General features: G+C 43.3%; 1 protein-coding gene across 2 annotated transcripts in view; it reads right to left on the bottom strand.

Moving 5' to 3' along the window:
- Positions 1-25577, bottom strand: part of taok2b (TAO kinase 2b) — a 33443-nt gene extending 7866 nt beyond the window's left edge. Inside the window, exons 1-17 of one of the 2 annotated variants that reach the window (XM_036545918.1) lie at positions 25218-25577; positions 13475-13615; positions 13119-13190; positions 12107-12208; positions 11761-11806; positions 11474-11570; positions 11186-11299; positions 10885-10976; positions 10583-10676; positions 8580-8661; positions 8284-8451; positions 7684-7890; positions 6974-7105; positions 6250-6486; positions 4640-4768; positions 4134-4337; positions 3410-3649 (exon numbers count right to left, since the gene is read on the bottom strand). In XM_036545918.1, coding sequence (XP_036401811.1) covers positions 3410-3649; positions 4134-4337; positions 4640-4768; positions 6250-6486; positions 6974-7105; positions 7684-7890; positions 8284-8451; positions 8580-8661; positions 10583-10676; positions 10885-10976; positions 11186-11299; positions 11474-11570; positions 11761-11806; positions 12107-12208; positions 13119-13190; positions 13475-13606 — 2148 coding nt within the window. In that variant the 5' untranslated portion in view covers positions 13607-13615; positions 25218-25577. Of the gene's footprint in view, positions 1-1438; positions 3650-4133; positions 4338-4639; positions 4769-6249; positions 6487-6973; positions 7106-7683; positions 7891-8283; positions 8452-8579; positions 8662-10582; positions 10677-10884; positions 10977-11185; positions 11300-11473; positions 11571-11760; positions 11807-12106; positions 12209-13118; positions 13191-13474; positions 13616-25217 lie in introns of those variants that run through there. The other variant, XM_036545909.1, reaches the window with a different exon arrangement.
- Positions 25578-27999: the final 2422 nt, after the last annotated feature.

The following is a 27999-nucleotide window of genomic DNA, read 5'->3' as shown; positions in this document are numbered from 1 at the left end:
CAAAAGATCTGAGTCAAATTACAACACTGACTCATTAAAAGCCCTATTCCCAGTCCACTGACTCGATTCAGTCTCGATTGCACACCTCTACACTACCCTGTGCGAGCGGGGCACAGCATTGCATGACGGAGTGCATTGCACCTGTCCTTGAACCACAGTACTGTATAAATTGTGTTCACTGTACCCTAAATTACGGCTGGAACTCACCTAACCGGATGTGTTAAAACAGCAGAAAGTTAAGTGGCTGGGGAGCACAGAGTGGCCAGTCCATAACTGCATCGTGCAGACGTCTGCATGCCACTGATATTTGTACTGTGATACACTGATGACCACGCTGTAGTGTCTTGTATCCATAGTGTAACGCTCCCACAGCTCATTTACAACAGCCACATTCACCAGGGGTTTGACACAAAAAGGCTGTTTCCACTTGGTTCCATTTGAGGGCAAGACAGGTTTAAAACCAGCTCACTCCAAGTACAGGTGGCTACCTTGTACTTGTTAAGGCCAGGGTGTGGCTCCAAACTTTTCAGCAGAATTAGGTGTTTTATGGACCCAACAGCGGAGAACACAGCCTGGCACAATGCCAACTGTGGCATCTCCTGCAACTACGATTATAAACACTGAGCACACGCAGCCAGATGGGGATATCGTTCCCTTACATGGCTGGGGAAACAACAACAGTTTCTTCACGTTAAACCCCTTTCTCTACATTACCTGCCAGCTACAACAAACTGAAATGGTTAAACATAAGAGACCTGCTAACTGTTTTCCAAGCAATGCAGAAGAATATTAAAATCTGTCAAGTTGCACTGTTTTTCCACTTAGCAGGCTAGTTAGTTGCTAGTAAGTTGCAAAGAACTATTTTTGTTAAGATAGCTAGCTAGCAGGCCCATGCGTTGCTAGTTAGACATGCCACACAGAAAAGGGGTAAAGATCTGATGATAATCTCAAGGAAACGCAATGCATTTTTCAGATGGACCAAAGTGTCCACCGGGGCTGTCAACCCACAGGTGAATGTTGCTGGTGGAAACAGCCTATGTAGTCTCCTATACTTTGGTGAAATTGTTGGGGTATTTCAGCCAATGATAATCTATTATGATATAATCAACGCTAACCATTTATTCTGAAAGTTAACTGCTTGAGTGAGGCACAAAACCTTAAAATCTCTTAAAAACACTGAACATGACATATCATTCACCATTACACAACCATGGTATTAAGAATAACCATACAAAAACATGTTTCTTTCTTTCAAAATACAAAATAAACTAGATAAACTTTTACAAAAAGCAAAATAATTTGAATTGACGCTGGAACTACACTGAGCTACAGACACTACCTAGGGAGGAGAGGGGATGCTGCATGCACATGTGTGCGCACACATGCTCGTGCACACACGCTCACTCACACACGCGCATGCTCGCAAACACATATGCTCGCACACACACAACCGTTATAGAAAAACATTCAGGCAGAGTGAGACGTGCACTTTCAAAAGTGAAACTGACTGAAAGATTTGTTTGCAATCACACTTGCACACATCCTCTTCTCTCTATAACTATCTCCAAGGAACCACCTTCCCCCTCACACTCCTCCCTGAAGCTGTTCGCCTCAATCCACACTCCCACCTGCCACTCTCTCTCATCATCTTCTCCCTCTCCTCCCTCCTCCTCCTCTCCCTCTCCCTCCTCCTCCGCTCCCTCTCTCGCTGCTCACGCACCTCCCTCGGCAACAGCCTAGGCAACCTACTTGCCCTCTCCTCTCTCAACAAACCAAGGGTCCGCATTTTAGACAGGTAGCTGTGTGGAAGTTTTCTTAGGATGCGGCTAGCTAACTTTAGCACTATAGAATTCGCCCAGTCAGCAAGGACCCCTATTGGGCGTCTAAGAAAACGCCTGCTCCAAAGCAAACACCTAGCCGCTAGGGTGCCGTGGTTTTGCCTGGATAGGTACTCAGCAGGTAGGGTCCTGAGGGGGACAGGAATCTTCGACTGACGTACTCCCCAATTTCGCCCTGCCTTTGGAAACATGTCGTATAAACTCCTTTCAGCCAGCCCACCCAACAGGGACTGACACACTGTGAATAAAGGCTTAGGGAGTCTGAACAGAACTCTGACCCACAGGCGATTGAGTTTCTTTGGGGCATTCTGCAGGAAAACCCGGGCAGGGCGGACCACCAGGACCACAAGGAGGTAGAGGGAGAGGAAGAGGGAGGGTGAGCTGAGAAAGGAAGCTGACACTAGGGCCACAGGAACATAATAGAGGCCCAGGCTTAGGGAAAGGCCCAGGCTGAAGAGGCCGCAGCCCCAGAGAGCCAGCGAGAGGTAGAGGGAGAAAGAGACAGAGCAGCAGGACCGCAGGAAGAGATAGGAAAAGAAAAGGGCGAGGACAGCCATCTCCCCAGACAGAAGGAGAGATGGCAGGGAGGGGAGTGGAGGAGAGCGGCGGAGGGAGAGGAGGAAGATGGAGAGGAGCAGAAGGACTGGGAGAGTGGGGTGGGCCGCAGCAGACAGGGACAGGAGGAGGCAGATAGTGTGGGAGAAAAGGGAGGGCAGTGAGGATTGGGAGGGAGGTGGAGAGGGCGGGGCTGAGAGAGATGGGGGTTCCAGTTCTTCTAAAGAATCGGGGAAATAGAATTCGGAGAGCTCGTCGGCCTCGCGGTCTCGCTCTCTCTTCTGCTCCACGCTCCGCCTTCGCTCTGGGGACAGGCCGATCAGCTCTGAGGGGCAGCCGTCCGCCACACCCCTGCCCTCCTCCTCCTCCTCGTCATCAACTTCATCATCTGACTCGGTCTCGGTCTCGCTTGCGTCATCATCCTCCCAACCCACACCCTCTAGCACCCGTTCACCGCTCTCTCCCTCGCCACGTCCCCACTGCCCCTCGGCAAGCATCTTCCCCTCCTCGTCCTGCTCCTCGGGAGCATGCCCAGCGCTCTCTCCCTTTCTCCCCTTCTCTGCATCATTGCAGGCAGCAGGATGAGATTCACCCCCTTCCTCCTTCTGCACCTCCTCTTCCTCCTGACCTTCACAGCCAACAGAGCTGACGGCTTCTCTCCCTCCCTCTTCCACCACCACCCCCTCTTCCTCCTTCCCTTCTTCCCTGCTCTGGTCTTCCTCCCTCTCTGCATCCAGGTTGCTCACATCCTCCCCCTCTCCTCCTTCTGAACAGATTCTCTCGGTAACACCCACACCAGCAGCCCCTGTGTTCTCAGCATCCTCCCCTGGTTCCTCTCTCTCCAACGTCTCTTCGCTCGCCCCACACTCCTGGGCCCTAACTCCTCCCTCTCTGACAATCACAGTCATAGCCACGCCCCCACCATCCGGGACATCCCCGCCCCCTCCTTCATCCTCCTCCCCCTCCCCAAGTCCCTGGTCTTCCTGTTGCTGCTGCTGCTGCTGAGTCTCACTCACTTTCAGGCTCTTGGGCTGCTGCCGCACCTCCACGGCGTGCTTCTGCCGGAGCTCCTGCTCGCGCCGCTTGTTGTACTCCATCTGGTTGGTGAGCTCGGTCTGGTGCTGCGTGCGGATGAGCTCGGCCCGCGTGTGCTGCACCGAGCCCAGCTGCCGGAACTCCAGCTCCTGGGTGGACTCGTGGTGCCGCAGCAGCATGGCGCACTCCAGGTCCTTCTGGGTCTGCTTCTTATTCAGGTCCTGGGAGAGAAGAGCAGGGCGAAAGGGGGTGACGGGTCAGAGAGAAACACCACGTTTCAGAAACATAATAAAACCAGCAGACGCAGACAGACAGATGGACATATGGAAATCTGAGCAGCACATGAAGCCTGTATGCACTGCCTCTTTCATTAGCACCTGCTGAACAGAGAACAACAGTACAGGCAGAGATTTCATATATTTCCATTGTTAAATCATTGCACTTCCAACAAATTTTCCACCACCATCACAATACTGACAACTTATATTTCCATAAAATACTACAATCCATTCTCAGTGAAGCCTGTCCTCCATCTTACATCACCTCTAACTGATACCATGGACCAAAAGGAAGAGTACGTACACTCTCCTGCTATTGGAAGAAAAGAAAAACCCTTAACCGGCAACATTTCAGCAGTCTGATCAAGTTCTGTGAGAAGCACACACAGCGAGAGAGACCCAGGTGGAGAGAGCAGGCGTGCAGTACCTCCCTCAGCAGGTCCTGCTCCAGGTTGTGTCGGGCCAGCAGCATCTTCCGCTTGTACTGCCTGCACTGCAGCTCGTAGTACTGCCTCTGCCTGCGCAGAAGCCCCGCCTCCTCCTCTGCCTGCAGCTGCTGCAGACACTCCTTCTGCCGCACCAGCCACTCCTGCTTCTCCCGCTTCGGGGTGGACTGGTTCTCATTCAGCTCCTGCACAAATTGGGGGAGCGGTTAAGGAGGGTGCACCAGGCTGGGCTCTTCCCATAGGGCCTTCTATCTCCATGCACACGTGACTGTGCAACTGGACAATGTACATGAACAAATGCGCTTTGGACACTTCTGAGGCAGTTCTATACTCGAATCACTTGCAGATGTTGAACGGAGTAATGTGACTGAAAATGAAACTATACTGCGAGAGGTGAAGCCTGTGTTGAACGGCGGGCTGTGACCAAAAATAATCAGTGAGAGGCGCAGCGTGAGTGTCGGCCCAGCAGAGGTTCTTCCCCTCGCACCTCTTTGAGCTGCTCCTTGCGCTGGCGGTACTGGCGCTTCTGGGACTCCAGCAGGCTGGCGAGCTCCTTCTTCTGCTGGCTCAGGATGTGCTGCTGGAACTTCTTCTCCTCTGCCTGTGCTGCCTTGGTCTGTGAACACAGAGAGACACTGCTCTGTACCACCGCTGCGAGCTGCTGTTCTCAGAGCACCGGCTGGTCCTTTCAGATCGATCAGCTGCTTGTCTGCCGTCCGCTCCTAGGCGTTCCCTGTCTGTGGATGCACTCCCACTCATTCGCCCTACATCCTCAGGGGGTTCACCTGTGTCGACAGGCTGAGGACCCTGTGCTAGGAAGTCTCTCCTCTCCTCACACTTCCACCTAGGGCTGGGCGATATGGACCAAAAATCATATCTCGGTATTTTTAGGCTGAATGGCGATACACGATATATACTGCGATATTTTCTAGGAAGTGGGCTAAATGTTCAGTTGTAAGTCAAAGCCACATGTGAGATGTCACAAGCACTTTTATTAAAAGAGACTGTGATCAAAATAAAGTGCAAAGACAAGGTTTCCTTCCCCGTTTCAAAATATACAGCTGCAAAACATGTAAATGGAAAAATTGTATCGGCAGCGTGGACCGGCGCTGTGTGTCCTTCCATGCTGCAGGAGAACTTGTGCGATCGAGTTGGGCCGGGTTTGCGCGCAGACGTAGAAGGAGAGTGGGGGCGGGGTTGCACGGAGTGTGTGACGGTACGCTTCCTTTGCAGCGAATTTCGCTTTGTTCTCATTCAGGTTGTATGGGGGTGAAATTCGCTCTGATTGGGCAAAATCGGAGCAAATTCAGCGAAGCAAGCAAAGTTGAGATGGCGAATCCTCAACTTTATGCAAATGAGAACCACGTGAAGACCAATAGGTTCAGCGTGTGATGTGTTTGGTACGTGATGTTCTCTAGAGAGGTGGGAGTAAGTCTACTGTTGTTGAACATATTGATGTGTGCACAGTATAATTTAATTGGCTTAAGAAAATCATTGTATTCAGAACATGAACGGCAAAAAATGGGAGGTAATGAAACTGGTGGAGAGCATACACAACGCATTTCATCACAGTCGACTGGTTGACTTCACAAGCTAGCTAGCTTGCCAGCCAACTACGTCACCGCACCACAACTACACTTGGTACTAACAGGATAATCAAACTTGCTTGCTGTTTTCGTGACCACGCCCCCAGAGCGAAAAGTCGTAGGGCGAAATTCGCAAGGTGTTTAGCTGTGTGGAAGCCTAGCGTGAGAGGAGAGATGCAAACACTGGCATGGCTTTATGGAAGAAATGGGTTATGTAATGTAATATCAAATTATATTGATATAAATGGTGTTGTCTCATCCTATATCTTGTTTGAAAATATATTGATATACCTTAAAAAGTCGATAAACCGCCCAGCCCTACTTCCACCTCCACTATTATTCCAAGTATTTTTGTGCCATGCCCTCAACTACCTATACTACCAAGGTACGTTTCAGTCTTCGCCCTTATTCCCTTAACTCTTCTCCTGAGAGACCAGGATCTGTGCATTTACACAGAGAGAACACTCTCAGCTGTTTCCCTAAATCAACCCCGAGTCTCTTCTCTCCTCACCTCCTTCTCCAGGATGGCCTGGTGCTTCTTGCTCAGCTTGTCTCCCTCCCCAGCGAAGCTGTTCCTCTGGGTCTCCAGCTCCTTGTCCAGCCGCAGCTGGTGCTCGTCCATCTCAGCCTTCAGCTTGTTCTCCAGGGCCATGAGCTGCTTCTGGTGCTGCCGCCGCATGCGCTTGTAGCCGGACATCTGCTCCCGCAGTGCCGACCCCTGCTCGTGCTCCTGGATCTGACGTGTCACCTGGAGAGGGATCGGGACACTCAGACCTGCCCCCTCCGACCAGGGTTACCAGCAGGAAGAATAATGCTTCTCTGGGGGTTTCCCCACTGATAATAAGAAAGCAGCACACAGCTTCTTAGGAACCACTGTGTCACTAGCAGGGCAGTGCTGCAGTGAGAATTCTTTGCCACCACACAGAAGACACTAACAAATGGAAAACCTGCACAACTACCCCTATGATCTCATTACGAACTCCATAGGTGGTACTACATTGACATTACAAACCACTTTTCACAAAAGTCATTCAAAAATACATTACACAAATTAGCAGCATCACCATTAAACAGCCCCACCCTTTGGACAAAACCAGGCTAGATCACTGTGTGCTGGTGTGCATTTACAGCCACAGTGCGGGGCACGGCTAAGCTCCAGGGCTACCTCAGCTGATGAAATGTGCCACGTTGCAGTGGCAGGTTCTGAGCGGCAGCTTGTGTGGCCTCGTGATTACCAGAGAGGCAGTGCGGATGGTGGCAAAGTGGTCCCGGTTGCGGTAGTAGCCTCGCCGGCGTGCTCCAGAAGGGGCCTGTTGCTGGGCATCCATTTCAGGCTGGTAGGGGTCATCATAGATGTTATCATGGCCCTGAGACAGAGAGGTGAGAGGTTACTAATCCTGATATATTCAAATATATGAGAGCCTTCAGTAACTCCCAAACACATTCCTACAGCTGCCATGTAACTAAACTCCTACTGCAGCAGTTCCTCTTCAGCTCTAATGAACACACCAACCCTGTTCCTGACATTCGGAACAGCCTACATGAAGCAGCTGACAACTCAACAAACCACACTTAACATCCTCTCTTGCTTTTTGTACCGCTCCATTAGTGCAAGTCCTGCAATTGATCTACACCAAATCTCTTCCAGGTAACACCTCCATGGTGCACTGACCTGGGGCCTGTGTATGGCAGAGCTGTGAGGTACACTGACCTGGGGCCTGTGGATGACAGAGCTGTGAGGTACACTGACCTGGGGCCTGTGTATGACGGAGCTGTGAGGCACACTGACCTGGGGCCTGTGTATGACGGAGCTGAGAGGTACACTGACCTGGGGCCTGTGTATGACGGCGCTGTGAGGTGCACTGACCTGGGGCCTGTGTATGACGGAGCTGTGAGGTACACTGACCTGGGGCCTGTGTATGACGGAGCTGAGAGGTACACTGACCTGGGGCCTGTGTATGACGGAGCTGTTGGAGGTGACCGTGTGCTCGCCCTCCTGCATCATGGCCATCTCGCCGCTGTCATCAGAGCCGTCTGCCAGACTGTTGACGGAGCTGCTCTGGGAGCTGGCGCTGATGGACATGGAGGGCACCGAGTGCGAGCTCTCCATGCTGTTCACTGTGCCGGTCTGCAACATGTACTGCTCCACCTCCTGACAGACACAGAGGAGAGTTAGCACTACAGTGCAGATCACCACATGGACACTGCTATATGGCCATACTGCTAAGGTCAGAATTAGGCTTAGGGAGGCGCCATTCACATAACACTGACGTAGCCAAGGAGACAGACTGGGTAAGTGGAGCATCACAAAGCCTCACGCGGAAAAACCAGGGCTTGCATTACACTGAAGTTCACAGACTAGACAATGCACAAACACACCGATACTCGTCAGGCTGGCAGAATGAATGAGATTAGGACAGCACAATGGCCATTCTCCACAGAACAGTCCCAAAGACAGTCAGAGACTAATTAGTATAGGGTCGACAAGTTGTCCACATGGACAGAACCCCTGGGAGAGATAAGTGGACCACTGAGAATGGATTACCTCCTCATCCTCTCCTCCCTCCGGGGCGGGGCCATTGTGCGTCTCCTGGAACAGGATCTTCTTCATCTTGCGGTACTGCAGGTTGTCCAGCTCCCTCACTGCATCTTTTGTCCGTGCGATCAGGTCTAACACTACAGATAGGGGGCGCTCACGGCAAAGGAATCGGTGCTACAACCGGAAAGGAGCAGAGTTCATGTGGAGCCAGCAGGAGATAGCATGTACTTACAGCATCTGTTTCTATATTAAAAGGATTGTGCACAAATATGGTAACATACTGATTAGTAATGGAGGCTCACCTTGAGTAACACATCAGAGGTAGGCCTATCTTGGGGGATCTTCTGCAAACAGGAGTCTACAAAGTTACGAAAATAATCTGACCTGAGGTAGGAGAGAAAGAAGGGACATCAGTATACCAGACCAAAACAATGAGGGAGATCCCCATCAAGAGAGGAGAACCAACAAAAAACTACAACATTCATTCCACTAAGCACAGGAAAATCTCCAGGGAAAAATATTACAATATCATTATTTTTACTCAAGTATTTCAAAGCTATCAATGAAAAAAAAACTGCCTTCAACTAATGCTAATTGTGATGTTCTTACTGGGCTCGACTAGTGAGCAACTTGTTAACAGACTGACAGCTATCTGTAATAACCAGCAGTTTAAATTAAATTACATGCATTTGGAAAATGAGGAGGCCCACTTCTGGAATTAAACACATCCGAGAAGCCTGGAATGAAATTAGGAAATGAATACTAATGAGTAATCACTTTTTTAACTGTAGCATTTTTAAATCAATAGCCAAGCCTTCAAAGGTATGTACTGATGCAGACTCCAAAGTCTTGCAGCTCTGCGCAGTCTGTCACACAGACTCAAGCACTATTTGTCTACAATGTCTACATTTTCATACATGCAACCAAGACGTTAATCTGCAACTGAATGTTTACGAGCAGCTGCCGTATTTGTCACTTAATTATTGAAAATGATTTCTGAACAGAACTAGCCAGCTAAAAGCAAACAGATGAAAAAGCAAAGTCTGTTTTTTTTTCAGGAACCTCAAGAATGTACAGTGGCTCTTTAAGAGACCTCTCTGTGAACTAGTACAGATATTATTTTTGAAAACTGAGTTTGCTGTGAGTCAACCTGCCATATATACAGCGAGGTTACTGTAGAATCTGGGACTGAAATAGTATGCAAGTTTTGAAATTACGCAATCATAATGTATGTCACTACCTGTGGACTCTGCAATTATTTTGGAGCCATACAATATCACCCAGTGGTCACTGGTTAACATATTAACTGGTTCCATGGAGCTACCAAGTTATTTCTTTCCAGGTTCAGTACACAACTTCAAGGCATTTAAAAGCCTGATACAAACCCCAGAATGCATTCTGCCATCTCTCCATCTCTCGGGATTGTAAAACTTCAAAAACTGGAGGCAAGAAACAACTTCACACATCTGCTCGCAGTTCGGTGCTAGTTTGAAAAATATATTTGTGGCTTGGCAATCCTTCTTTGTATTTCTTCAGCTCTCTTGCTGCAGGTTTACAGGAAGCACTGACATCTTACAGAAAACAGCTGTTTTTTTTGTTGTTGTGTTTTTTGACATGTTATTGTTGAACGGTTATTTTTCATTGGTTGCTGGCAGTCCTTTACTGCCTGTTTAACTGCTCTGTGTACAGGAATCAGCATACACTTCCAGATTGCGTGGTATCCGCCTGCAGTTCATGGTGCTTGGAAGACTAATTACCCTTACACTCATGCCCTGCCACAGAACATGATTTTAGGCATTAAGCCAAGGTATAACTTGGGCTTCTTTTGAGGTACATGGGCTTATTTTATTGCCCTTTTTTTTGCTTGTTTAAAAGTACCAATTTGCTACTCATTTTTACAAATGGCAAGATTGCCCTGTATTCAGAATTCCTTCTGGATGAGTCAAACAACTTGCCAATGCTTTGTTGACAATCGTTACTTTTGAAACAATGTGATAGCGTGACATTATTACCTGCCCAAACCTAGTCCTTAATTTTTAATTTCATAAGTAGTTCTCCATGCCATCTTTTAAAGGGTTTTAAAATACCGCATCGTTTAAATAATAAGGGGCTGAAAATACCTTTGAATACTCAGAATTGTACAGCAGTTACATGGACATGGAGTATGGACTATATTGGATGTTGCAAACAAGAATGAACTACTGCACTGCTGTAGTCCTGAAGATGGAGACACATCAGTGGTTCAAAATTCCCCTACGTTGAAGTTCTAGAGAAAAGCGACAACTACACAAAACCCTCTCCTCACCAGTGGTTGGACTGCAAGACGGGGCTCTCGTTCTGGGCGATGTGGTATAAGGCACTCATAGCATTCATGTTGAACAGAGGGGGCTTCCTCTCCGCTAGGGGAGAGGCAGAAGTAGAATGTCAATTTATATGCTTCAGATAAAATACAAAACCCATGTTGCATCTAACCATGGATTCGCCACAGACACACAGATTAAAGATGCCTGGTAACCACAGTTTAACCTATATTATCAAGCACCACTCAACCATAATTGGCACAGCCCACTTTAGATTACACTGCACCCGTTGTGTTGTAGTTCTTACCCAGCTCTATGCAGGTAATGCCAAGCGACCACACATCCACCTTCCCATCGTACTGTCCCTCATCCATTGCAAGGATCACTTCTGGAGCCATCCTGCAACAGTCAATGAACAAACAGGGAAGTCAGACGGAGACAGACATACACACTAATGTAATTACAACTACGTAATCTCTGCAGCAGTGTGCACACAAATGGGTCTCTCCAGCTCTAGCACACTGCTCAATTCTCTCCCCTGTGTACTGGTGTAGAAGAGCACACTTTATTCTGTGATAACTTTCATGCGTAGAGGTGGAGCATCTCACCAGTAGGGCGTGCCCACAAAAGAATTGGCAGGGGCGATCATGGAGGCCGATCCGAAATCCCCTAGCTTGACCTGGCCAGGTTCAGTCAGCAAGATATTACCTGCCTTCACGTCCCTGTGAGAGAGACAGAGACAGAAAGGCCAAGACAGAGTGAGGGAGAAACAGGAGAGAGCAGGGGAAAGAGAGAGAGGGTTAAAGAGGATGACTGGTGTCCAACAGAGCTCTCTGCTCTCCACTATATCACATAATTAGCACCACTGCTCCACTGAGAGATGGAGAGCCACTTACCTGTGAATCATGTTGTGAGAGTGAAGATACGCCAAGCCCTGTAGCGCACCATGGGTAATAGCAGCTATTTCAACTTCCTGTAGTGGCTTCTTATGAACTGAGCATGACAGAGATAAAATTCAACTGTGTGCTGTTAATATTCATTACACTGATACTATCATATCTTGATATTAAGATCACAAAAAACAAATCACCATCACCAAAAACAAATCACCTTGCTGAAAGTATTGATATTATTAGATACTGTTCTAAAATGCCAAGCTTCTTATCTATTCCCTTTAACTCACCTTCCAGGAGGTCAGAAGCTGAACCCAAACAGTACTCCATCACCAGCTGAGAAATGGAGACAGACACATTGCTTGACTGTTGCTCATAGCATTAACAGTCCATAAATAGCTTAACAAGCCTTAACAAGCCTGGTCACAACAGTCATATTTGTGTGTTAAAACTTACAACCATTTTGTCTTAAGAGTAATTCCAATTTTTACGCTTATGCACATTTTCAAAATGCTAATAAACCAAAAGGAATTCAAGAACTTAGCATACATTGTGCTTCCACAGAATAATCATGTGCTACCCATATAAAGATTAAAAATTCTGCCCCCCCCCCCATCGCAGAGACAACACGCTCACCCAAGCTGTGTGCTCCCTCAGGTAGCATCCTCTGTACTCAATAGTGTTGGGGTGTCGCAGCTTCTGCAGGAACTTAACCTCCTTGATGATGTCCTGCCATTTCTAGAGATGGAGTGAGAGAAAATGAGCACTCTGTTGTACTTGTAAGAAAAACTGATACAAGGATCTAATGAACACAGCAGTGACAAACAGTGGGACTGACTCAATCCGACACTTTCCTTAAATGCTGCTTGCAAAATTAAGAAATCAACTTTTGAGAATCAGCTTGGGCTCACAATATGCAGTGTGGCACTCAATGGAGCAACGCTGCATAATTAATGAAAACAACCATTAGAATCAGATAAGGGCGACGCTGTATTCAAATGTCCTCACCAAAGCACCTAGCATGTAACATATTTCACCAAAAAGGTGTACTGTTCAGTTAAGTGCCTGGATATCAGTTGATATAGCAAGAAGAAAGCTGCATTCTACAGACAAAAGAAGAGAACTGCCTTCTTGAGTCTTAGGACAGTCTTAAAACCAATGAAAGAAATACAGCTGAGATATTGGGCATCTCACTGCCTACACTGTCTAAGATGCTATAAAGAACTTAGACAAAGAAGTTATTTCATGTTTTAATCTGATTGGGGACACTGACTGCTTAATAGTATTGTACCTCAAATAGTGTCAGCAATTTACAATGGTAAAATTAAATTATTCTTATTTTATTTAATGATAGATTATACTGAAATACCGAACACTTCATATGTTTTGCTCAATGTCTGAAGAACTTAGCTGAGAAAGTGAGAAACATCTATTGTACCCCTTCACTTGGAACACTACTTTTAAGAATAAACTGCTTGTAAGAATCAAATCACCCTGGACGCATGTGATTCTTATAAGTGGAGTGCACTGTAATATATGACAGTCTTTTATGACAAAAGGACAAAGTGATGATACTATATTCTACTTTGTATACGGTGTACTGATTTGCTCTGTGGCATGGGGTGTTGTCTAGACCCTGTACACTCACCTCGTTGGACTGCTTCCCACTGTAGGACATCTTCTTAATGGCCACCACCTCATTTGTGCGGATGTCACGAGCCTTGGAGTGCGAAACAGTAGGAATGATGGGGTTTATAAAGGACAACCTCGCCGACTGGAAACTCAATTAACATTCAGCATTACACATAGCAAAGACACACACATTTCCTCTCACCTGCCTCTTCACAGCAAACTCCACATACAACCTGCACCCCTTAATCAAATCAGAGCCGATTCATTCCATGACCGTTATGAGCACAGCACCCTCCCTCCTGCCCTCTCTGAACGCTGCCTCTATCTGCCCACCCTGGCACACTCGCGATCTCATTAAGGGCCTTCTCTTACAAAGTAGACGGCCCCGAAGCTGCCATGGCCGATCTCCCTCAGGTCAGAGAAGAGCTTCTCGGGGTCCTCCCTGTAGAAGAGCTCGGCCACCTCGGGGTCCTTCAGGCTCCCGGCCCTCGCGCTCGATGGCATGTCCAGCGCCTGGAGGAACCGGGTAGATCAGGGGAGGTGTTAAAACGGCCCCGAAGGCAGACGGACAAAACAATACAGCAATGACAGCGAGGGGTCAGGACAGTGTACACAGGCACAGAGGTCATTCATGTTCACTCACAACTCTGCAGCCAGAACTTGTGAGAATTTAAACCATACATTGGTGATAAGAGTGATAAGACTTCTCATTACAGGACCAAACACAGACCTGAAGCACGCCTCGCGCTCACTGCTGGTTTAAAACCACCTGATGCACACTATTGTTCTGCAACCTTGCTAGAAACTTGAAAATAAACCCTGTATGTCCTAGCTTAAAAAAGGTAGCACCTAGATTGAGCACCACTCTGTGCAGACAATACACTGCTGAATGTTTACTAAATAGTTATTGACTCATGCATGCCTCATTCTGTTTCAAAGCTAAAACTGGGTGAGCTGAGCATTCCATTGGCTTCAGCCCTGTTCATATTCTACGCTAGCTGCATTTGAGAGGGTAGAGAGAAGCCACAACTGATGGACAAGATCGTGGTGAATGGAGATGTGCAGAAACTGAAGAATCCTCAACTTTCAAAGGAACAGCCAGTAATCCTCTTTCATAATGACATATGCAGACAATCAGGGAAATGCACAAAGGTTTACTGACTCTAAGAAAACAAAGGATAAATTTATAATTGTTACCTATGATTGAAACAATATTATAGTATAACATTTCCAATTTTAAACCATCCAACAAAAGGTTGCTGAAAATATTTTTCATGAAATATATAGCACAAGTTGTAATTGTTTACAAATTTGCTTGCTGTTTACAAATTAAATCATCTAATGGCAAATCTTTTCTTTTGTATGTTGTACAGTATGTATGAAGCACTATCTTTATGACTGACAGCGATACTTTCAAAGTGGTATGTTAAGTAGAAGTACCAAAGCTCCAGAACCTAGCTGTAAGTCAGTGGAGAAAAAGCTGATATGTTTTGAAGAATTTTTTTGGAACAAGGAACTATTCACCACACAGAAACCAAACATATATCACGTCACACAAAGATTACCTACATCTGTTTAGTGTGACAAGCTGTCAGTGACTTCTTCATTGGGAAAACAGTTCTCTAGATTTCCGCTCTTCCACTTCCATAGACTTATACATACAGCTCAGAGGTGCCTTTGTTTCAGTTATGTCATCAGCATTCAGGAGGGGGGTTTGGCTCTGGGTTAACTCTACTTTGGAAGCTTTGTTCTCTGTCATGAAAGCAGTGTCTCATGCACTTTAGACAACATATCAAATGACAGATCTTTACCAGAGTGCCCTTGTTACAATCTCTCTTGCTAAAAAAGCTGCCATTTAAGTCTGTGATCTGCCCTGATTCTTAAGGCTTTGCTTATACCAGGTCTCCACTGACCTTGTAGGAATGCATGTGACCTATGCAGTGTGGTATCCTGAAAAATCTGCCTCTTTTTTTCAAAGGTGGGTGAGGGGTGTGTGGTGAAAAGCTGGCCACAACAAAACAATTGTTTGGCCTAAACATGTACTGATATATCAATTTCTTATATTTTCTCCAACAAAGTCACACTTGATCCAGGATGCGGATGGGGGGAAAGATACACGGTTGTCACACCATTCCTTCACAATACAGTATTGTTAACACTGACATAATTCCAGCTACAAAACAAGAGTAAGAGCTTTGCTTTGCCTTTTCGTCCAAAAGGTCTTCCTCCCTGTCCTACACTTCCCCATATTTCTTCCTGTTTGAGACAGCCAAGTTCCTCTGCACACTTCCTCAGAGCAGCACACAACAGCCACAGGGGAAAGGCGCCCCATACCTTTCTCTGCAGCCTTACTCCTTTTGCTGCAGGAATTAGAGTTCTGCTGTTTTGAAAGATCTGCTTTGAGCTTCTAAGCCATCAGCTGGAAGCTAATTGTTCTTGCTTGTCTTCAGTTCTTCTATTTTTCAGACTTTCTAGTAATATTAACAGGTTGCAATGAAGCATGATACATTGGTAATGCTCAATCCAGCTACTTGCACATTACATTTCTGAATATTTTACCACTCCTAGTACAGCCACCATTTCTCTCTCTTTCCCTCTTTGACACAAACAGACATGAACTACCACTGTGACTTTAAGTCATGCCTTAACATGATCCTATGATTCTTGACAAAATGCTGGCCATATCTGGATAATTATTTACATTTACATTATCTCTGTAATGACCACAGATGTCACCGAGCCTATAGCCAGCCCTGACACAGGCTTGGTATGTGAGATTAAACCAGCTCATTCAGTCTTACACCTACCTCTCACATCTGAATGTTGTGCAATTCAGCAATGTTTTGGATGTGAAGCACTCCTGCGCTTGCAGCAGCCTGGTGATTAGCACATATCCTAACCCAATTCAAAGAGGCTTGTCAACTTTACAACCCACTTCTTTTGTCCTTTCCTGCTATTGAATCCGTACTTGCCAGTGTTTCCGATTCAATCAAGGAAGTCTCAGGAAAAACCAGGCATTCCTTGATAAAAACATGTCCACTAAAGGAAGCATGCTATGCACCAATCAGGTGATACAGTGACACAAAGCTGTTAGAATGATTAATTACAAATGTCATCAAACGATTCCTTCAGTGAAGAGACTCACTGAAAGCAAATCTTGTTGACGGCACAGAACTCTGCAGTTCAGTATTCTTCAAAGCATGGCTTAGTCTATTCCAGGAAATGATAAAGGTCACACTACTCTAGACCCGTCTAGCAGAACAGTATTCTTGCAGTACAATTTCTGGAGTTTGTTCCATGTATCATAAACACTCAATACTGAACGTATGCTTAAGCAATCCAAGCTTTCGATAACACACCTAGCGGATGGACTTTGGGCTTTCATTCTTGTCACTGTTTGCAAAGGCGCTCTACACAATCCATACTTTGACTCCCTGTTTGTGTGAAGTCAACAGTGGCCCCGCAATTAATCTCCAAGTGTTGCGTGGTTGTCTGAAATTTCAGGAGAGATCTTCATCATTGTAAAACGCGAATGGCATTGTAACTATCTGAGAACAGTCAATTAACTTAAAACCATGAGACCCGAGACCTGAACATGTCAGAGTAAGGCTGAGCGTTCTTTCACGTTATTCTACTGGACGTGTAGGAATTTCCGGCTGTCACTGACACTATGCCAACGTTTATTTGGTGTTCAGTACTCTCCATAGCGTACCTCCAGTTTGATTCAATACAGCATGGCATGCACATTCTACCTCTTAACCAGCAAACTAGCTACTACAGTATTTCAACTCTGAAGCATCAAACACATTCACAGAAGTGGTAGCAACTTGTCACATAATATTTTCAGATGTCCTTCATCCAAAAATTAGGCATGCACCTGTACCCCAGAAAAAGGTCATGGCTATATTTGTGCCAGGTGCAGCATGCTATTATTTGCATAGTAATGCAAACACACATTTACAACCTCTATAAATCTACTGTATTTTTTACATTTCCTATAAGTCATGATCTTTAAAATGTTGTAACTAGTTATGCAATTCACCACGAAGATGACGAGCATACTTTCTTGCTACGCTATGTATAAATAATTCCATTGTTGTTAATAACCTCATCCTTGGCAATTATGTAATCTGCCACAAAGAAGCATACAGATTTAGCAATGCAATACTAACTCTCCTAGACAGTGTTGACAGTTACACTTATTCTTAACACAGATTATGTCACAGAAGGCAAAGATAGTTGTTAGCAGCATGGTCTGCATATGGAGAAACATGGAGACATTCTGATCACTTATCGTCCTTCTCAAATCAGCCATTTTTGCAGTGTTTCTTGTATACGTTTGTTAGTGCATTTCTATTTTTTTTTTTTTTTACCTCAAAATGAGGTTGTGGTACACAAAATGCATACACTGCACATCTGATCAAACTCTACAGAAATGGTTTCCTGCAAAGAACTACAGACCAAATGAAATATTTCATGCATGAACATTATTCAAGATGTTTAAAGATAATAATGATATGCAGGAAGTTCACCTGCATCGAAACTGTGACTAATGTTACATATCACAAGATACGGGAGATGACAGGGTACGTTTATTAAAAACAGTTCATTACATGTGTGGTCCTTACATCTTCTCAGGCTGATAATGGATTGGTGGGGGTTTTCCACCTTCTACAAACCTAATGTGATACAAGATATATTTGTGGAAGCACACTGAGATATAAAATCAAAATCAAAGTGTCAACAAAACAGATTACACAATGTCTGTTCAAAAACCAGGCAGTTTCCATGTGATAAAACTTATACTAATGCCATGAAGCGCCAGCCTATAAATGTAGTGTATGAACAAGACATACGATTCAGAAATTAAGGGTACATGTCCAATTGTGGAACAGCGATAGGCTGCAGCCTGAGAACAGTAGTCTATTCAGAACGAAAACTTGCACAAACCAATAGTCATCCCTCCCCGTATGTTCACTCCTGTGTGGTCTTACTAACATCAGTAGAGCAACTCAAACTGGGCTAAAATTCTTTTTAATTGTGAGCCTTTAACCCTTTGTAGCCACCCGGTGCCAACCTTATATTGTCCCTCTGAGTTTGCTGTCGCATACAAATGCTTTACAGGTTGACAGGTTGGCCACTGATAGGGACAGATACTTTTGGTTCTTACATGGGAGAGATCACAAATGCACTGCTTTATCAAAGTTCTAATCCTCTGGTTTTTGAACGATGCAAATGCTTCAAACTTTTTTAATATCTGAAATGTGGGTTTTCACAATGTTATACTCAGCTACTGTGGTGTTAAATCCTATTGCTTTCTCTTGTTTTGGTTCCAGTGACATTGTTACTCATGTACATGCGGTTTTCACACATGTGGTTTTCATGTGGTTGACTAAAGTATGTGAAATTCTGAAGATGTAACTCTTTGGATCTTCAAGGTTCCACTGTGTTTAACAATTGCTTTCTAACTAATAACTTTCTTACATTCATTTTTATATTACATTCACTCGTTTGTAAATGAATGTAATGTAATACTAGCCTTTTAAAATTTGTTGTGACCATGTTCACCAACTCTTCTGGTGTACTGAACTCTTCAATCATACAGGCCTTTGTATTTCCCCAGATTTCCTTACTGTGTCCAGTCTTTTAGTTTTTTTTTCTTAAATCAGGTAGTTTTGGCTGCTAGGTTCTGCTACATTAGCCTTCCCAGCACACAGTTAGGCTGCCTAACACTCAGTCTGGAAAGGCCTACTCTGGTTTGGGATACTACAGCTGTGTCCCAGTCCGCATATTTGCTTACTTGGCCTAAGCACTTCCCCTCAAATTGGTGCAGAGTCAGGGCATCCAAGGTTTCCCACTCCGCAAAAGGAACTATAAGATATACTTGGTTGCTCCCACAGCACACATGTGAGAGCTTATACACCTGACTTTTGGTGTGGCATCCCAGGATCCCTTTCAATCAGCACCTGGGGGTATACATTTATGCACACCACTTCTTGCAAATTTTACAAGAATTTGATTCAACTGCAGTGAACCCAGAATACTCAGATAGTACTGAATTATACTGCACAAATGAAAAGTTCTCACAGACAGTTGCAACATTGGACCTTATGATTCTAGTGCACAGTAGTTCTATTCCAGCAGAAGAGAACAGAATCTGTGATAAAGAACTATGCATGTACATTTATTCATCTGCCAGACCCTTTTAAGTTGAGCATCTTACAGAAAGTTTGCTGCTGGATTTCAAAGCTCAAATGAATCTGAATCACCATGATATCTTGTTATCCAAGTGACCATTGTCAGCAGCCTTTTTTGGAGCAAAGCCAGGCTGATCTATATTGATAATTTGGTACTTCCTTACATTATTTCATGATTGATTTAATTTTACCTCCAAAGTATCCCCCAATTTCCAAACTGTGCTTATAAGTATTAGCAAAAATCAGTACTGCAGAGGAGATGGCTTTTTTAAAACTGTGTAGTGTTAAAACCCAGTCAGATTAGTAATGTTTTTCAGCATTGTAAGATAAACTTCTGATGTGATTTCCAGATGACACCGCTTTCGATGTATCCGTGTGTTTGTGTAAACTTTTTTAGAGTAGCACTCATTTCAGAATGAGCCACAGCACTAGTATGATGACAACATAGTGTGTCTCAGATATGCTCCCAAATAACACCCTTCCACTTTCTACACAGGTTTCTACTTGTGTGATGTTTCAAGAAGTACGGACTTATCTGCGGTCTCCTCCCTCACTCACTTGCAGATTGGGATGCAGTTTACATCATTGCTCTTCAGCATTGTAGGAGGTACTTACTTGTGATGAGATTACCTCTCTTAGCCATGGTCCCATCACAACAGCTACATTACCTTGTCTCTCTGCCTTACCTCAGTGGAGTAAAACTGAGGGGACAAGCATGAATAAAGGTATGTAGAGGACTAGACATTAGGGACGTGCATCTCCATCACTGAGGCCGATGCGATACACATCTCGATGCATTGCCAACGATCCGATACATTAAAGATACATATGAAGCAACTACTAATGCGATCCGATATGATTCATCCCTATTGCGATGCAGTGCGATTCAACATGATTTGATTCAACACAATGCGATTCAATGTGATACAATGTGATGCAAAAGAATATGATGCTATGAAATACAATATGATACAGTTAGTTTTATTTCTTTGGTTCTTCTTAAGCAGAGAGCAAATCATAAATTAACTACAAAAGTGCCATTTTTACTTCACATATTTGTTTCTCTCGTGCTCCCTGTGTACTTTATAGCAGCACAGCATATTTTGCAAATTGCATGTGTCTTGTCAAATTGACCTTCTCTCTTGAAAAATCCAAAGTGTTGCCAAACATTTGATTTGTAGCAATTCGGCAGAACGTATAGCTCTTCCTCCTCCATGATAATCTGTGACTCGCCCGGACACGCCTCCAAGTCGCACGAGACTTGGCCGAGAGACTTGACGAGAATTGGCCACTGACAGCAGTGGAGATGAGAGAGCGCGCTTGAGAAATAGTTTAGAGAGGAGGAATCAATCTAAATATAAAATTATTGGTCACATTTCTAAATTATACACGCATAGGCTGCTACCAGGAATTATATATAAATAAGTCAGATTTTACCGATGCAAAGATGTTAGAAACGATGCATCCCGAGTTCATCCCAAATTGTATCTGGTGCACATTTTTAAATCGGGGTAATCGCATCATGAACTTTTATGCTGATGCACCGATGCGAATCGGTGAATCTTACCATCCCTCCTAGACATATAAGCATGACCCTTTCCAGACTGAGATTTCTTGACACATGATGTCAGGGGGTAAGGTTATGGTTGCACAGTACCCTGAGTCACTCAACATGGCCTAGAAATTAGTATTATTTTGAGCTGTGTACGTCCTGTTTATATTTTTCTCAAATTGTGCAGCATTTTTCCTGCCACGTAATGTTGACTGCAAACAGTAGTTGCGCAACCACTGCCAAGTTAGTTGTTTGTTTCTTAATTTTCATCAGAACCATTATTTTCAGATGCATTCACCTGTACATCCTGGCCTCCATGTAGTACACAGAAGGATGTCACAAATTACTTCAAAAGTACTATACCATTAATTGTTGATCAGGAATGAGAAGTGGACACTGTTTAGTTATTCCCCACAATGCTGTCACGTTTCATTACATTACATTCAATTAGCAGACGCTCTTATCCAGAGTGACTTCCAGCACAAGAGAACGGAAGTGTATCCATCAAAGTTATATGATCAACAGTGTCAGACCAGGCTAAGGACACTCCCAGACCAGAGGACTGCATTCACAACACCATTCAAGCACTATCACAAGTAAACTTGTGCCAACTTGAAACTGGACAGCCTAGAATACTACGGGAAGTTGCTAAGTACATACACCACCATATATTCCAAAGTCTCTAAATCACAATATCCATAAGACATGGTGATCCTACAATATGCAGCGAGTAATACTAGTACAAGTTTCCTTTCACAAAATGATTCACAACCAACTAGCAAGCTTCAATCAATTTTGACCAATCAGACAGTATATTACGTTTGCCATGTACCAGGTCAAACCAATCATCAGAGAGACCAATTCTGCCCAATATCCTGGAATCTCAAGCCACTGTGCGGGTATCTGAAGTATAATTCTGAAGACATGGTAGCACTTCAAATTACAGTACAGAATATTTAAATAATATATCGTGGCCCTCTCACATTTCCTATACATTTTAGGTCAAATGGTGTCTCTAGCTAAGCATCTGACATGTAAGCATCTTAGACAGATAACAAGCTAGCTATTTGGTAATACTAGGAACAAACTAACATGTCTGATTTAAAAATACCTTTGTTATTTTGCAATACTACTCAACTTCAAAACCCAGCACGGTGGAAACTAAAACTAATTAATTTCAACAAAATGAAATTTCTTCACTCTTTTTAACAGACAGGAATGATAAAATAAATAAACAGTCAAATACGACATAAAGGAACATCTGTAACATCTATCTGGCTAGCATTGGCTAATTTCACTAGCACTTCACTCTCACTAGCAGTTGTGATGAAAAACCTCAAACACAGAGGCATACCAGTACCTCCACAGCAACAAAGCAGAACATGTCCTCTAACAATGAACAGAAACTGATGTATCTAGCTTGCTGAGACTGATACACCTCTTCCATTTGTCACTAGACAAAGGAAGCTTTACAGTCACACAGCTTGAACACTGGAAGGTAAGCATTTCTCTAGCAATTTCAGTTACTAATTTTAAAATGATCATTGATATCATATCCAGCTAGCGGAGAACTAACTAATATGACTAAAGAGAAAATTCCACAGACATCAGAGATGATACTTGGATAGCCTTCCAGGGCATTACCCACCCAGACAAATAATCAAAAGTCTCATTGTCTAGCACTAGTTAACAATGTTATTGTCCAGTCATTGCAAAACAGTACCCTTTTCAGCTGTATCTAATGTTAACATAATGTGTATGTACAACGCTGAAACAAATACACAAACATTTAATGCGACTTATCTTGTATGCTAGAAACATCAACACAGAGAAACAATAAAACTAAACAGCAATAATAAATTCCATAATCATGCTGAAAATCAGACTTTCAAGGGGTGTCATACAATGTTGCAAGTTTTATCCATGCTTGGTACTGTAGTCCTGCTCCACATCACCTGGTGAGTGCTTGAATGTGGCATTCTAATGCTGTACCCATGCATTTCAACTTTTGCTTGGTTTTGTAGCAGTTTTTACACTGCAATATTTCAAAAATAAATTTGTGAGAAGATTTCAGTTATATTCTCTCTCATGCCCTAAAAGTGCATTTGCATCCATCCATAAACAGAAGGGTACTCTCATGCTCTATCAGCAGTGGCTTATGGCTTCTGACTCTCTTTGAACAAACCTGTCCATTCTGAAAAGGATGTTCTTCGTAATATTACTGGCTGCTGAGATTAAATTGAGGGGAATGTGTTTCTTCTCAAACAAAGAACACACCAAGAAACAGACAGTGCTCATGGAGTGATGGGGACGCAGTGCTAACATCTTAAACGACTAGTGGCCAGAAATCCGTTTTGCTTCACTGAACAACGGTACCTGCCTTGTCTTCAGGTGTATTGTCACATGAACCTTAAATGTACATACCTCACTTTGTCATAAAAGTGGGGCCCAAATGTATAGTGATTGCTATCTAAATAATTAAGCTGTGAGGCAGAATAACAATCAGCAAACCAGACCTGTGGAGGAGAGCACCAAGCTGATGTACAGTAATTCACAGCCTTGCAAATGCTTCTGCCATCTTTACAAATACCAACTCTTGCCTGAGGTGAGGACTGAAGCACATACAGAAAGCCCTTTTACACCATGGAGTAGGCTGTCTTTAAGCCAGCTTCACTCATCTTTAGAGTTGCCTACACATCAGAGGAAAATAGTACCACCAAAAACCCACCAGTCCACCTTTTCAAGTCAGCTTTGACACTACCTCTGAGATTGCATCGAACCATAAATTGGAAAATCTGCAGTGCAAATGGAGCAGGAAAATTTCTGAGGTAGTACATCAAGTGTGCATTCAGCATTATATCAAAATTCAGGTACCTCCACAGACCTGAGAAAACTAATTTTTTTTTTTTACTTCAGAAATCGGTATTCTTCAGAAATGCATACACCTGAGACTTCTGTGGATTTCTCTTTGCAAAAGAAAGCTGTAAAATTTGTAAAACTGAATGAAAACCAGCGGATGACTTAGACAGTTGGCCGAATCACTCTTCAACCTTTTTCAGCTAGCTACATAACTACATTTACATTTATTCATTTGGCAGACACTATTATCCAAAGTGACTTACAAGTGAGGTACAATACAACACAAGTGAAAAACCATACAGAGTTGACAATATTAGAAGCACTGCATGACAAAGTTCCACAGGTTGGCCAGGCAAGGTACAAACTAGCAGGTAAAGCTAACTACCTAGAGGGCTGCAAGGAAATAACCTTTTCTATATTGCTAGCTAGCTTGCATGCTCAAATGATTTTAACATTATTGGCTAGTAAGATAGTTATCTACTGAATACTGGTAGCTGGCCAGACGAATGTTAGTCAACACATATTTTGTTTTCTGTACATAATGGATGAATATTAACGTAACTATCCATGGCCTCTTTCATAATACATCAACAAGTCAAAAAATATACTTGAAATTTAGGTTGTGCCCCTCCTTTTCAAGACCTGATCAAAGACGGTTGTGTACAGTATAACGCAAAAGATACCATATCAGACCATTATGCCGGCTTAGTGCACTCCATTCGTGGAAGACTGGAATTGCCCATTTCTTACAGTCACACTTCACTAGTAGAAAACGTTGTAGAAAACGACATAGTTGCCTTTTGATAACGTTACTACATGCAAACTGACCTCTGTTAGCCAGATGGCAAGCTATGTGTTGCTGTACCTATTTAGCTTACTAACTGGTTGTAATGGGAAATGGAAGAAACACAAACGTCACATCAGGGAGACATGAAAGGCTGAGAATTTTATCTCCTTCACATGGAATCGAAAAGTGGATGATGGCGTGCACAACTGTCGACGTTCAATTAGGTTGGCAAAGGGTAGATAGCCAAGTTAATTTATTCGATCAGATAGATGGGTAGATACGACAGATTATGATTCGAGATTGAAACTGTCGAGCAAAAATCTTGCAAACCGGTAGCTACGGGTACCTAAATGCTTAGTTTATGGTAATTCTGACTAGCTATGCAACTGGGATCTGAGGCTGGTATTTGGAAACTAACGTTAGGCAGCTATTTAGCCACCTGATTGCCCAACTATTAAATCTGACAGTACGTTGGTAATTGGTTAGTTAATTTATATTTAAAGTATCTTGACTAAGTAGCTGGCTAGCAAGCAGATATTGTTAGCCAGTTAATTAGCTAACGTTAGCTAGCAAGCTAACTATTCAGGGCAAACATATGGGTGACATTTACTACAGAGCTAATTTGTGTGAAACATGCGATGCCGTTCTGACATAACGTTAGCTAGCTAACCTTAACCAGATGAGTAGCTAGCCAGCTAACTAACTAATTGTGTTGCTTACCGCGATTTAATGTGATCCCCTATCAAGACGGCTACGAACTACTCGTTCTCTCCTCTCCACCGGCGCGTTGGACACGGATTCCACTCAGTCTGTACGATCCATTTTTAACAGTTAGCTTTCCCTCCCCTGGCTTCTTGCTCACCAGTCTTCGATGAATTCTTTCAATCTCCTGAGCTGTCTAGCTGGCTACCACTGTGTAAACTGTAACGTCTGATTGGTAGCTAGCTACTAGCTATAATAGATTTAAAGTGGGACGCGGTGTTCCTCCTCGCCCGCTCCCCCTTCCTTCATATTTTGTTGTTACATCCGTCTTTTCATAAAAATCGAATTTCCTATATTGTTACCAAGGTATATCTACCCCTCTGTCTCATCCGTTTTTTTTGTTCAGAAATTCAAGATGGCGGCAAGGGGCGGGAGCCGGCCGGAAACCGGAAGAAAAGGTCAGAACAAATGATGTTTGTTTCCGCAAAGGTCAACATTTTTCTCTGGATGCTGCACCATTTTGAGAGGGTCGTCTATGCAGTATATGCATTTTGACAAAACAATAATTAAATGTGAAAATACCTGATGAAATAACGATGTTGTCCTATTCTTAAAAAAAGGAATTTGTCTTCTGTTTCTAAAAAAAACATGTAAAAATATCTTTTCTATATGTAAAAATAAATATGTAAAAATATCTTCATGTAATAAATTATTGCATGCATGTATGCGGTAAACAGCTGTAGCTTGCAAATCATCTATCTTGCATGTTTTCAGTAGGAAAGCATGCACACATACTCACAGTGAATGAGAGTAGTGAACAAAACATTCAATGGGCTGCTTGGCTGATCCAAACATTAATATGCAGTAAAAAGAAAACTGTATAATTCATGAAAACTGTATAATTCATAATTTTATAAGGGGAACCTACAAGAAACCACTCGATGTATAAAAAGGGTGAGTAAACGAAAAATAAATCAGCTGCATCCACTCTGTCATTCTATGTCACATACCTGTTTTTGCATAAACTTTGGAGCAATTGGTTGCAGTTGAATCAGAACATTTCACAAAATAGAATTATTTAATCTTGCATTCACACTTCATAACAAATTGTCATGAATCTGTAAGTGAGGGAAAGGGGACAATTTTATTTGTAAATTAAAAAGGTGATGATTGCAGAGCCAAATGTGGATTTTTTGTCTATGAAACATGGTAGGACCCTATACTAAAAGCGTCAGGGCATCAGTTTCAAAGACTCAAAAGACCATATACTTATCTGTGCACTGGGACGCCAGATCCATCCTTATTGTAGAGGAATGACTGCCCCCTATTGATCCACCAACACCTCCAGAAACAACTTAGCCTTCTTGGGAGGGTAAAGAATATCTTCTGTTTAAAAGAGAACACAGGGCTTGTCTGCCATCACTGTATCACAATGCCCAATAGTACAGGGTTAAGCAAAGCACTATTACAGTAGAGAAAAGGATGCCAGGAGCATTCATGTTGGTCATGGTTATGTTGTTTTCTTTGTTAACATGACACAAGTCATTTTTCATTATCCTCTGGCATCCTTTACATTTGGCATAAACTCAATGGATGGCTTCTTTGGGACCGTGTTCTCCTACAAATTTCATTTTTGTTAATGGGGAGGCTTATTTTATTCCACATGGCAAACTGTTCGCTTCTGGATTTGATTTACAGAATTTTAAGCATACTGGATCATAATGATTTTTTTTATTTTTGAGTTTTCATTTTTTGCATTTTTTTTTTTACATTTGCATTGGGTTGCATTTGTTTAGGAGGGGTACACTGGCGCAGTCACTTGGTTTGGAAATCGATTTAGTTGGTGAACCCCATTTAAATACCCGGCAAGGTAACTGCATCAAGGCTAAGGAAGCCCCAAAACCAGACCAAGGATTGAGGAAGTACCCTGCTCTTGTCCTTTATATGACATGGCTTATATGACAATAATAATTACAACAATGATAACAACAAACACAACAGTAATACACTAATAACAAATAATAACTAATAACAAGACTACTATTACTAATAATAATCATAATATTAATAAAGTTGGAAAACCTTGACATGCTTGTAAGTTAGCCATGATGACAATTTGACATCATGAGCCTTGATGAAAGTACTGTATATGCACAGAACATCAAACCTTCATGCTGATAATAGTCATGATAGTCAAAAGACTGATATATAATATCAGAACTTCAAACTGAAAGTGGTTAATTTATGGTGTATAGTAATGAATCTGTAGCAGATCCTTGTTTAATATTATTTGTGCTGTAGCTTCACCTCAGACTGAAGACAGAGGAGCCATTATATATAGTATACTTTGCTACCATACCCTTTTCATCTTTTGTCCTCTTTCATCTACTATTTAAGGCTATTCATTGTCATGGGCTATTATACCATGAAGAGTAAGTTACATTTTCCAAATTCAGTACATTTTTCTGCTGTCATTCCATGTCATCTCCTTACCACATTCTGTCCTTGCTTTCTCTAAATTAAGACTAGTTTTGTTCCCTCAAAGGACAGACTGAATGTCCCTCCTACTGTCCATTGAAGGGAGCTGAAAGAAGACCCCCCCCCCCCATGTCCTTTGTCTGAGAAAAAACAGTGTGGATACATTTGGACAAAACTTGGTGAATTGGTGGACTGTCCAAGAGGAAGTTGTTTTTTTTAATTATTATTGTCAGGGTAATAAGACAATTGCTAAGAGTGGTGGAGGTATGTGTTCTACTGAGAACCCCTCTACTTTTGTCCATGTAGCACTATACTATAAATA

The sequence above is a fragment of the Megalops cyprinoides genome, chromosome 1 (genome assembly GCF_013368585.1).
Source record: "Megalops cyprinoides isolate fMegCyp1 chromosome 1, fMegCyp1.pri, whole genome shotgun sequence".
Lineage (NCBI taxonomy): Eukaryota > Metazoa > Chordata > Actinopteri > Elopiformes > Megalopidae > Megalops > Megalops cyprinoides.
Note: the sequence above shows the minus strand (reverse complement) of the source record. Positions and strands in the feature narration are given on the sequence as shown.